The sequence below is a fragment of the Balaenoptera borealis genome (assembly GCF_965194805.1).
Source record: "Balaenoptera borealis genome assembly, chromosome: 15".
In the NCBI taxonomy this organism is placed as follows: Eukaryota; Metazoa; Chordata; class Mammalia; order Artiodactyla; family Balaenopteridae; genus Balaenoptera; species Balaenoptera borealis.
The window spans coordinates 76,112,404-76,124,958 of record NC_138871.1 but is presented as its reverse complement, the minus strand read 5'-3'; the positions used below and the strand labels follow the sequence as shown (position 1 = coordinate 76,124,958).

The 12,555-nt window shown below is 48.4% G+C and overlaps 1 protein-coding gene across 1 annotated transcript in view; it reads right to left on the bottom strand.

Annotated features, from left to right (window-relative positions):
• The window catches only part of APOB (apolipoprotein B), a 39,461-nt gene extending 28,587 nt beyond the window's left edge, over positions 1–10,874 (bottom strand). Inside the window, exons 1-11 of the mRNA XM_082357789.1 lie at positions 10,660–10,874; positions 10,309–10,347; positions 9,170–9,285; positions 7,913–8,058; positions 5,703–5,856; positions 4,693–4,848; positions 4,120–4,244; positions 3,046–3,131; positions 1,336–1,555; positions 352–579; positions 13–130 (exon numbers count right to left, since the gene is read on the bottom strand). Of these exons, the coding sequence (XP_082213915.1) occupies positions 13–130; positions 352–579; positions 1,336–1,555; positions 3,046–3,131; positions 4,120–4,244; positions 4,693–4,848; positions 5,703–5,856; positions 7,913–8,058; positions 9,170–9,285; positions 10,309–10,347; positions 10,660–10,732 (1,461 nt within the window). The 5' untranslated portion in view covers positions 10,733–10,874. The remainder of the gene's footprint in view (positions 1–12; positions 131–351; positions 580–1,335; positions 1,556–3,045; positions 3,132–4,119; positions 4,245–4,692; positions 4,849–5,702; positions 5,857–7,912; positions 8,059–9,169; positions 9,286–10,308; positions 10,348–10,659) is intronic.
• Between the last annotated feature and the right edge of the window lie 1,681 nt (positions 10,875–12,555).

Below are 12,555 nucleotides of genomic sequence, written 5' to 3'. Positions count from 1 at the left end.
AACTGAAAATACCCTCAGAATCAAGTAGGTGTGATCTTCGTTCCCAGTGCAGTCATTGCGAATCTGTTCCGACAGGTAATCAGCAATTTCCAGCAGGTCCTGTGTCCCCGTAGGGTTTGTCTTATGATAGCTACAGAATAAGAGGTAGGATTCAGCGAGCATAGCCAGATTTATCTTAAAATATACACTTATATTCGCTGATTTCTTTTTTCAAATCATTACTCTCAAAATGAGCAGTAGAAAAACAAAAGAGTAAGCATCATAATTTGAAAGTGGAGGGAGGGTACAAACTTAATACAGAGAAGCGGGGTCTTCCTTAGCTCCTACGAGGAGAACCAGTGTAATACTCACTTGTTGATCACGTGACTCAGAGCATAAAACGTGGCCCGGCTCTGCTGCTCCTTTGCCATGTTAAAGACTGCCCGCAGCCTCTCGGCAGAGGGCTTTGGAATCAAGGCCACCAGGTAGGTCACAACATCTATCAGAAGGGGGTTGGCTTTCTCACTTTTCAGCCACTGGAGGATGTGAGTGTAACACTGGGGCTGTCCGCATTGAATCAAGGCTTGTAAAGTGATGGGGCTGAGAAGAAAAGGGCAGAGAAAGTTATAAACATCACCTTCTAGGCAGCTAAAATATCCTTGGCTCGTGGTGTTCCCTCTGTCAGGAATGCCCTTATTCCCCTTATTCACAATCCAAATCCAACCATCTTCCAAAATCTCACTCAGATCCCTAGAACCAGAAAGCCTTCCCTATAAGCATTATCCACCGGAGAAGCACCACGGAGCAAAGTCTGAAGAAGGACCCCCTGGACTCAACATCCAGAGAGGTCTGTCATCCTTTGGTCAGAACACAGAACATGCCAGGCAAACACTCGTCCAGTCCTCAGTCCCTTCTCTGATCTTCACAGCACTAACAGTGAGTGCATTGGAGTAAAGAGAAGGCACAGTATTATTTTGTTTGCCTGAGTTCTCTCTCCTCTAGCCTATAGGCTTCCAGAAGGCACAGACTTCTTTTTCTCTCAAACACTCCAGGGTACCCATTACAGAACTAGGAATTAGAAGATACACATCAAAATGTGGGAAATATTTCCCTCCTGTCTTAATACACAAGTATGTATCTACCTTGGATGCAATGTGTGTACATGTGTATTGCCCATGGAACTCTAGACACCTTAGCTGATATTTCTCTATCCAGTAAACATTAACTGACTGACTAATTGATTAACTGGGTTGAAATTTCAATGGTCCCTGAGAGTCTCTGTTTGGCCGAGGTCTCAGCCAGCTACCAAAGGTGTATAATCTATGAAAGATTGAGCTGCGACTATTCAAGAAATACCTGGACACCTCGATCAGCTTTGGCAAGAGGGATGTGACTGCCTCATTGCTGAGGGCTCGCAGCTCAGTCACCAGTTTATGGAAGAGGTTAGCTCTCTGGGCATTCTGCTCGGAGACATGCAGTTTCTGCAGCTCCTGGAGGGTCTTCACGATGGCCTCGGCCTGCTTTGGAGGTGACGTGGACTTGGTGCTCTCAAAGGCAAGACCCACCGCCTCGGCACCTGGAAGGAGGAATGTGTCAGAGGGATTCTGGTTTACCTCTGCTTCTCACCCTCATCTTTCTACTGGAAACTGGAGGTCAAGGAGGGGTCAGCAAAGGGGAAAAGAAAAGAAAACTATCCGGTACTGTACTTGATGCCCATTACGTATCTATCTGGCTCTGTGCTAGGGGTCTGACTTCAGTGTTTTCATTGACTCATCACACTCTCCCTGAGGGTAGTATTATTCCTCAATTTAAAGATAAGGGGGGACTTCCCTGGTGGCGCAGTGGTTAAGAATCCGCCTGCCAATGCAGGGGACACGGGTTTGAGCCCTGGTCTGGGAAGATTCCACATGCCGCGGAGCAACTAAGCCCGTGCGCCACAACTACTGAGCCTGCGCTCTAGAGCCCGCGAGCCACAACTACTGAGCCCACACGCTGCAACTACTGAAGCCCGCACGCCTAGAGCCTGTGCTCCACAACAAGAGAAGCCACCTCAATGAGAAGCCCGCGCACCGCAACGAAGACCCAATGCAGCCAAAAATAAATAAATAGAATTAATAAACTTATAAAAAATAAAAAAATAAAGATAAGGGAACTAAGACCCAGAGGCAAGCCACTCACCTTGCCCAAGACCTTTCTGGGTGTGAGAGGCAGAGCTGGAACTCAATCCAGGCTTTTGTGACTCTGGTATCGGATAACCTTTCTGCCTAAAAGACCTGGTGAGGAGGTACTGCTGCTGATGTGGCAACAGCTGAAGCTGACTCACTGCTGCTCACCCACCCTTTCTTCCAGCGGGATCTACTGGCAGTTTGTGGGGGAGGGGAAGACGATTTTGTGTCCCCTCCATCACCCTCCCTGTGCCAGGGAGGCAGGTGAATCAGCATGGAAATACGGTGCAGTGGAAGGAGTCCACTTAGAGTAGACCTGGAGGCCTATTTTTCACCACCTCTAATAGTCTGTGACTGTGAACACATCACTAAGCCTCTCTCTGGGTCCCTTTCACCTCTGATGGGTATAAAAGCACACGTTGCTACCACCTGACATCACAGGTTGCTGAGAACAACGAGGTAAGGCACACGACAGCTTCACATACAAGACACATGCAGGGCTGGGGTTGGACCAGAGGTCTCTATAGTTCCTTTCAGCTCTAAAGACTGATCCCTGACCCTGAGGGTCTCTCTCACTTGCCCCACCTTGTCCAGGCCCCAGGCCTTATCATGGGGTGTATGAGGCTGTCAGATCTACCAAAGGTTGACTTAGGAATCCAGTTTCCTACTTACAAAAACCCAGGTAGCTTTGGGGAACTCTTCCCTTTCCTTTATCCCATTGCCACCTGACATTCTGAAGTGAATGTGCTTTCTCAGTAGAATGGCCCACAGCCAGAACACTAGAGCCCATGACCTCATCACCAGCAGACATTTCATCGGGCCCAGCAAGGAGCTAAGCCATGGTTGGTACATCGTGGGCAGATTTCCCAGCCCTGGCAACCACGTGCACATAAAGTCTTACCTTCATCAAAGAAGCGGCTGTTGATCTTAGGTGTGTCTTCGAGTTTCAAAGTCTGTGTAACCTGTGCCATCATCCCATACTTATTCCTGGTAACAAAGGAGGCACATCATGTCATCGATGGCCAGCTCCCCAAACCATTCTGTTCTTTTCATGTTAAATGTTTCCCCCACCTCTGCTTCTACCCAAATTCTGCTCACCTTTCAACACATAGTTATAGCCAACTGTCCTTCACGGGTGTAGAGAACAAACAGATAGATACCAAGGGGGGAGGGGGGGTGGGATGAACTGGGGCATTGGGATTGACATATATACACTACTATGTATAAAATAGATAACTAATGAGAACCTACTGTATAGCACAGGGAACTCTACTCAGTGCTCTGTGGTGACCTAAATGGAAAGGAAATCCAAAAAAGAGGGGATATATGTATATGCATAGCTGATTCACTTTGCTGTACAGCAGAAACTAACACAACATTGTAAAGCAACTATACTCCAATTAAAAAAAAAAGCCAACTGTCCTTGATCCCCCTGGTGAACAGTACCACCTCCTTCTGGTCATGTTGGCTGTCCTTCCACCAGAAGGACATATGTACCTTACACCCTCCACCATTCTGGAGGGCCCAGAGGGAATGGACTAACATTGTGCTTTGAAAGTCCTTTGCACCTCCCACAGCACAGTGCCAAGACTATAGCAGTTACTCAATATACATTAGTTGACTGACCAGTTTTCAGAATGGATTTGGATACACAAGTCTCTATGCCAATTCCCAAATCTTCTGCAAAGCCTTTATAACCAGGGCAGGCTGTAATGATCCCCAGTTTTTCCTGATCTATAGCCCTTAAAGTCTGGGTCTCAGATATCTTTTGTTGGTTCCAAATTGTTTTGCATGCCTAAGATTTTCCTACCAAATTGCCTGTTAGCTTGAGACAGGAGGACAGGGATGGGCTCTGCTTTGTACCTCTTTACAACCCCCTCCCAGGCACAGCCTAGCCTGCAAGAGGGCACCTGAGAAGCATTCAGCTCCTACTGGCCCCATAAATAATGAATCAAGGCTGCAGAGGGTGACCTACTTATAGGAGAAAGGCAGGAACAGGTGTTGCTCCTTGCAGATGGCTTCTGACACGTGCTTCCTCTTAGGGTCCAGGGTGTACTGGCAGGACTGGCTGCTGCCAATCAGCGTTGACAAGGGGCGGGTCTGTGAATGAGATCAGGGGAGAAGCATTTTCATCAGTCCCTGGGGCTTGAACCGGAGTCTTCGGCCATAGGTATTTACCTTCAGGGAAGAAGGTGGGGGGAATGGGGGTTCTGTACCACTAGATACATTCAGTTAGAGAAGAGAGCTTGGTACTTGACATTTTGACAAGGGGATACAACAACTCGGCAGACCCAAAGCTGAGTCAAGCTATAGACTCTTCTTATTCTACCCCAGTGGACCTATGATCCTGCACAAAGTATATATAACCTGGTACCCTACACACGCCTGTCTGTCCCACCAAACATAAACACTTCACAGCTGCGACTGCTTCTTATGTTTTCTTTGCCTACAAGTTTTCCTCTGAGATCCCGTATAGCTCTAACATTCCATCATTTTAATAATAAAGAGGCTGCTGTCGTGTGAATAGCAATGCTGATGTGAAACTTACCATGCCTTTGATCAAAGCCAGGGGGCTAACTCCCGTGCTAATGGGCTGGAAGTGATCACAGCTCTCCAGGTTTCTTTCGATGGATATTTCTGTTGCCACATTTCCCTTCCTTGTTTTAACGGTAACGTCACTGGAGCAGTTTCCATACACGGTGTCCTATGGGAGCAAAAGATACAAATGGTGTATTCAACATGGGGAAACATGTTTAGGTTCTTGGGGTGGGGCTGGGAAAGGAGCCAGGGAGAAAAGGCGGATGCAACGTGGCTTTGGGAGAAAGCTTCATCCTCTTTGACAGAGCATGGGCATTGCTGGTTCCAAGGGCGGCCAGAGCTGGAGTGAGAAAACCACTTACGGGTGATCCTGGTTCTGAGGCATACCTGCTGGCCCTCCTAGGACCTAGCCAATGCTGGTTTTATATTCTGTGCTCGCAGAGCATTTTCTCAACTGTTCATTTATGGTTCGTATTCCAATCTGCCTTGTGTTCTATGTGTCTTGGTTCTCACCCCAGGTCCTGGGAACTCCCTGAGGAGAGGCCTCTGCAGGATGCAGCAGTGAGTTCTCCGCGAGTAGCGCAGTATGGAACTCAGAACATAGTAAGGGCTCAAAAGTGTTCGTGGGACTGAAGTAAATTGAATTCTCTCTCCGATCAAAACCTGAAATTCTTAAAAGAGGCTGGCAAGTAGATTCAATTATTTTCTGTGTTTAAAACAACACAGAGGCTATACCTTGTGGAAACAGAACAAAATCAAACAAAGGAGTAGGGTGGTTGGGACTCCCCAGAAACTGCTATAAAATTAGACCCAACCTGCTCAGGCTGTGTGGGCTGAGCCCTCAATGAGCCCAGAGGCTGGGGCGAGCCCTGGGCACTGTGCTTCACACCAATATCGGGCCTCCCGTGTAACTAGCCATGCAGCTGAGTCAACGATCCACCTGATGTATAAGTGGGACCTGGCTCCAATATGTGAAGATGCGTTCAAAGGGCCACTGTTATCAGCTTTCTGAATTCTCACCAGAAATAACACTTGTTTAGCCTCTTCTGTCTCCAGGGGAAGCAGGAGGGCAGAAATGATGCCCCTCTTGATGTTCAGGATGTGTTTAGGCTCTTCTTTCTCTGGGTAAAGTAAAACTTGCTTCCCTTCAGGAACAGCCAGCCTGAGATCGTACCTGTCCCAGAGAGAGTGTGGTCACTGAGTGTCCTTTCTCCACCATGAGCCTGATGGACATAAGCTGGGTGGCTTTGTAGCCTCCTTTTTACTTATTTTCTTTTTACATTTTTTCTTCATACATAGCAACACACATCTATATATATTTTTTCAAGAGCATACAAATATGTGTATGCTTTTGGTATTCTTTCATTTCTTTTCCTTTTTTGCTTGGCTCACTCATCCTCTCTCTCTTTTCTACCCACATCGGGTCTCTGCAGCCACACTCCCCCACAGAACAACCTACTGGGCATCCCATTTGTATCTCCACACTCAGACAACCCGGTATAGAAGCGTGGGAGTGAAAACACCTGCATAGAAAGAGTTTGTTGGTCCTTGTTTTATCCAAATGGGATGGTATTATGCATACTTGTCTTTCTCTTGTTTTTCTCATTTAATTTATACTCCATGAAAATCCTTCTGAGTCATTTGGTAGCGCTCTAACAGATTCTTTTTAGAAAGTTGTATAACATTCCATTCTATGGTTATATATACTTTATTCATAGTCCCCTGTTTGATGGCATTCACTTTCTCTTCCTGGATTTTTTAGGTTTTTTTTTTTGCCACACGAACAACACTGAAATAAACATTTTTATGCATCTATTGTCACACATTACTACTTTTCTTTTCATAGGCTAGAGTCCCAGCATTTGAAATTGCTGTGTCAAATGCTACAAGTATTTTTAATTATAGTAGATATTGACTAATGGCACTCATTCTCACCAGCAGTGCACGAGGGTACACTGTTCCTCATAGGCTTGTTAGCAACAAGTGCTATAGCTGTTTTCAATTTCTGTAGTCTTATGGGTATAAGGTGATAAATATCTCGTTGTTACATTAATTGCATCTCCTGACCCCTGGTGAATTGGAGCTCCTTTCCATACATTTGTTGGACATTCATTCACTCTTTTATATGATCTCAGGCTATGTCTAAAGCCTGGGTCAACTCGGATCTAAGGGACCTTTCTTTGGGGACTTCCTTAGGGGGTTTCACACGGCCTGGCAGCACCTGCTCTAGTTAAGTCAGAATAAAGAAAAGGAGACCAGGTATGTTTCCCACAGCTGTCCATCCTCTCAGAAAATTCCAGACACTGATGCAGGCTCACAGGAAAGCCTTGAGGTGGCCAAAAGCAGGAGTCCTTTTTTGCAGGAGGGTAAGAACCAAAAAGGAACTATGACTCCCTTCTGTCACTGCACCCCACTCCCTCAGATGCATCTAAGTCTTGGATAAAATAAGATGTATTGGTAAGAGACAGAAGCATCAAGGCCTATTCTGGCTTCCGAGTCTAACGTTTAACAAACTGAAAGAAGGGCACGGGGGGAGTTTCCGATGTTACCAAATCAACAAATCCATGACTGTCCGTATTTGCACACACTCAGGACACTACAGACTGTGATCTGGAGATGAGGCAGGGATAATGTTCAAAAAAATCTAACAACCAGTACAACGTGAGCACTGATCAGTCAGAAGTGATGCCGGTCATAAACGACAGGCATGGCCCGGTCAGTGCGCACTGGCAAAATGCCAGCCCTGAAGGGCGACCAGCTCGGGCCTCAGCTCTCCCTGGACCCCTTGAAGCTGGTGTCCTCTGCTGAGCAGGCCCGGCACTGCCATGTTTGGCCACAGCAAGTCCTGCCGGGACCCTGTCTGAAGACTACGAGGCGCAGTCTTGTTTCATTCTTTAAAGGTGAATTCTCTTGCTTAAACAAACCATCTCAGCTTTACTGTCTCAAGGAGTTTTAAAGCGTGAGATCTTTTAGGACCACATTTAAATGATAATTAGGGGAACTTCAGTAGGGGAGGGTAAATACTGCTTCCCTCTTTTTGATTGTTGGGAAAACTCAGCAATTCCCTGATCCATGGTGAATAGAGAATACCAATACTTACACTCACATACATGCCCAACATAAACACACACATTCATGCCTCAGTGGACACACACACACACACGCTCATGCACAACACGTGCAGTGGCACTCAGAGCTCAGAAATTTAAATGCACAGGCCCACGTCTTACTTGGACATGGCGGCAGCAAACTCCTCAGAGTTCTTGGCCTTCTTCAGCAAGGCCTTGCCCTCAGGGTTGAAGCCATACACCTCTTTCAGGGTGCAGTGGCTCGTCTTCAGGATGAAGTTGCAGAGTTGGGGGACCTCCAGCTCAACCTGACAACAGAGGGTAACAGCACATTAAGACTCTCCATCAAGAACACAAGATCCCCCCTCAGCCCAGGGCTTTCCGGCCTTTTCCATGTCCTAGGGTACCATGCTTCTGAAGTTTTCCCCCATGCATGCAAAGGATGATATCTTCTTATTGGTTCTAAATGTACTCCCTTTAAAGACGTACAACTGGCTAGAAGAAATGCAGCCTAGGAGTGAGGGTTTGGAAGAAAACCAGGAGGCAGGAGGAGAGCTATCATTGCTTTCAACAGCAAATGTTTCCTTAATGTAAATAGAAAAACCAAAAATTCAAGACCATTGTACCTATCAGGGCCTATTCAGAGCTTTGCATGCAGCTGGAGTTTAAACAGATCCCTAGTTGTTATCCAGCACTGCTTAAAGAACTTTCTGCAGTGCTGGAAATGTTCTATATTCTCACTATCCAATATGGGAGCCGCTAGGTGTGGGTGCCTATTGGGCATTTGAAATGTGGCTAGTGTGACTAAGAATCTGAATTTTTACTTTCATTCAATTTAAATAGCCACACGTGGCTAATGGCTACCTTATCTGACAGCACAGACGCTGGGACCCTAGAAAGAAGAGGGTGGCCCAGCCTGACTTCTCTTTCCCACACCAACCCCAATAGTGGCCCTTAGATCTGTTCCACAGGAACATGGATAGGAGTACAGTCAGTCTCAACAATAAGTGAAGTTTTATTTGAGAACAAATTGCATATAAAAATTTTTCTTTTTTCCGTTTTGTCTTTAGTAGCAGATACTATTTGACTTAGATGATAAAAACGGCACTCCAGAATGCTTTCCTGGGATGCTCACCTCCCTTGGCCCACCCGCTGGACATCTCTCAACATATTAAATCTTCTGGTCTGCAATCCTGATATTCTAGATCACATATTCTAATTACATCTTGGAAGCTAATGGGAAAATAAACCTGGTGGGTAAAATTTGTTTTCTGTGGCAGACAACTTCTCAGCAAAGTGGCTGACTTTCAAACTGAGGGCCAGTCCAGCACTTGGAGATTACGACAGTCCTGGCACAAGCCGGGTTTGCTCAGCCCTGGGCTCCAGGGTCCTCCAGTGGCCCTCTATCTCCCCTCATACCTTGCAGTTGATCTTGGTGGAGCTTCTTGAATCAGCAGTCCCGGGGACTCCACTGGAACTCTCAGCCTCATAGTTGTATACATATTTCCTGAGGTGCTTGAATCGCGTTGCATCTTCTGCAATGAGGAGAAATAAGTCAGCTACATAGCAGAAATAACTTGCCCGAGGACAGTCAATCCTGGGCAGAGAGGGATAGTGGCAAAGATAATAAAAAATGGTAATTAAACTCAAATTATTTTTAATTGATTTTGCCTTATACTTAATTTTCCTTTATAGATTTAGCTTCTGGCATTATGATTTTGCTGAGGCTAATATTTAAATTAGTTGGTAATCTTTGAATATATAATCTGAGGCACAAGGCAGGGCGTGTCAAGTAATGAGGCTCAGAAAGTCTATAGGAAAGACTCCCTGGAAAATTAAGAGTTGATAGCATAAAAGCAAATATCTCTCATTGCCTTTTCAGCTTGAAAATACCATAATTCTGTGGCTCTTTTTTGATTCTACCAAACATCTGAGGCTAAGTTCATTAAGCGTTAAGGGTATCCGGCTGATTTAAGAAACCCCTAAGAAAGAATTTCCGGAGGTTTCCACAGTGCGTGAGAGGCATTTTCTGAACAATTTAAGAAAAAGAACATTTGGGTCATGAGCCCAGATGCAGTGATGCCAGACGCCCACGAGATGGCAGTGCTGCTCCATCAGAGGGCAGCCTCCGGCTCTTGGGAGAACACAGGGTACCACTGCAAGGCCAGCTCCTTTGACCCCTAGGGGTCAGGTAAATACAAAGGGGTGGGCATCTGGATTTCTGCACAAAGGTTAAAGTCAGCATTTCCTCACCTTCCTGCCCTTCAAATTAATGATTAGCCCCTGACAAACAGGACGCATGTCTCTTTAAAGTGTCTATGGACCAACAGTTGACGGTCCCTTCCCCACCCTACTCCCAGGCTGAACTTTTAGGACAGATGGGAAGGGCGGGTAGAAGAGAGCGGAGACCCCTTGGAGGGGGTCAGAGGCTCAAGGAACTGGCTTCTTGGGCCCAGAGCAGGGTACACCAATCACAGCATCACAGCATTTAAGTGGCCTGAGGTGTAGGGGGAGGGGGGGAGGGGTGCCCTTCCTTGCCCCAGCGGGAAATGCCTTACTTGGACAGCTCGGGCTGACATTTTCCGGCACGGTGTCTCCTGTAAGAAAGGGAGAACGACAACTGTGGGTTTTCCCGTTCTTCCAGATGGGTCCCAGCGTCTGACAGGGACGACAAGTGCAGAGGACTTTTAGCGTCTTGGAGGGAAGAAGGTTTTGAAGAACCCAATCCCCAGCCCCTCCCGTTACCTGAGTCTGGAGGAGCCACCCAGCTGGTCCTGTGCCCCTGTCCCCCGACCCTGTGGCTGTCCTCCCTCTGACCCAGGCCCGAGCTGCCCCAGCCCCCGCTCGTGCCCTGGCTCCCGCCCCCCAGCCCCGGCCTGGCGCCCCAGCGGCCGGGGGGCCTCACTCACTGGCCCGGGCGCTGGCGGCAAGCAGCAGCAGCGGCAGCAGCAGCGGCAGCAGCGCCGGCCTCGGGGGGCCCATGGCCGACCTGAGCGGCGGCTCCCTCCCGCCCGCTGGCTGGGCCTGGCCTCCGCGCTGCTCGCTGGCTCCTTAGGGACCGGCGCCCACAGGCAGCAGCTCCGCACCCGCACCCGCTCCGCACTCGCACTCGCGGGAGGAATGCGGGGCCGGCGCCCGGGCCTGATTTATACGAGGCCGCCCGCCCAGGGCTGCAGCTGAAAGAGCGCCGGGCGAATTGCAAAAGGTCCAAAGGGCAGCGTCCGGGGCCTGTTTGCTTTTCCGCACCAGGCCCGGCTCTGAGGACCGAGGAGGGGGCTCAGCCTGGACTCAGCCAGGGCCACTGGGGCCTTGCCTCTCGCCTGTCCTTTCCCCGGGGTCTCAGGGCCCCGGGCCAGTGGGCTCAGCACCCGAGGCGCCTGCCCTGCGCTAGGGGTGCCTCCGGGAGATGACCAAGCACGGGAACCAAACTCGCCCCTGCTCCCTGCGCTTTGTAACCACTGGGAAGCCAGTCCTTCACAGCGTCTTGGTGGAGTCATCTTCCCACCTCTTCCTTCCGCCTTTAGTGGACTCTGAGTTTGCATGGGGGCCTGTAACCCGGATCAGCACCTGTGGCCCTGGGTCACCTGCCCTGGATTCAGCCCATCTGGAGGGAGCAGACAGCAAGGGGAAGGAGGGAGGTCTGGTGAGGGACTGACCCCCACTCGACCTGAGGGACCACGTCTCAGTCAAAGTAGAAATCCAGGAGCCTAAATCTTCTAGAAACCCCAGTAAGGTGGGGCCTTTGGAAAAGACCAGCCTCCGCCGTCTTTCCCCCAGCGGCCCAATTTCTTCTTCAGAAATTGAGGAGAGGAGGCTTTTCCCTACGTGAACTGCTTCTGGGTTTCCTCACGGATGGGGGAGGGCAGCGAGGAGAAGTAGAGTAGTGGGGGGATGCATAATGTTCCTCCTAAACATCCCGGAAACGTCTCCATGAATCCTTCCCTTCTTTTCTAGGTACTGTCCATTTCCCACAGGAAACTTGTGCCAAGGCAACACTGACTTACTGACCCAGAAGCGATTATAAAGGGTGAATGATGGGATGGTGCTGTGATGGGATGGACAAATGTCTGGGACTGGCCATGTCCACAAGGCACCTCCAATCTGGTTGGGTAGACAAAGTGTGTAGACAGGAAACTGCTGGTGAGCAATGAAGGTAGGCTGAAAGCAATGCTAAACTGTATGGGGTATAACTGTTGGAGGAGAGCAAAGGGAGGAGTGGGAGGGGGGGCCCTGGAGCAATGAAGAGGGGCTATGGACTGATGGGGACACGAAGCACCAGAGGCAGAAGTCAGTATTTGTTGTTACAATTTGTTACTTATGAGATGTATCCAGATGTAACAAACTACTTGTGAAGTCATTTAAATCTTCTGGTGCCGAGAGTGATGGTCAGAAGGGTCACATTCTGAGACAGTAACAGTGTATAAGAACCCCCCATTACCTTAGCAGAGACTTGCAGGAGGATGTTTGCCTTGTTCCTGGCACCTGCGTCGCCACACTTCTCCTCAATTCATGTATTTTCCTTAGCCAGGAACTCCCTGTGGGCAGCTAAACTCCCTTCAGTGATCAGCTGCTTTGCATCCAAGGTATATTAATATTGTTAAAAGTGGATATTACAGAGGTTTCAACCCAAGGCTGCTCATACCTACACCACTGAATTCAAAAAGGTCTGGAAAAAGTAACTGCCCCCAAACCCCATTTCTCTGAACACTTTATTTGAACTATTTTATGTGGACTGTCTTTCCACGGGAGGAGCTGCTGCTAGTACATCAGGAAATGGTCATGCTCCCATGCATGTGGGTAAAAAT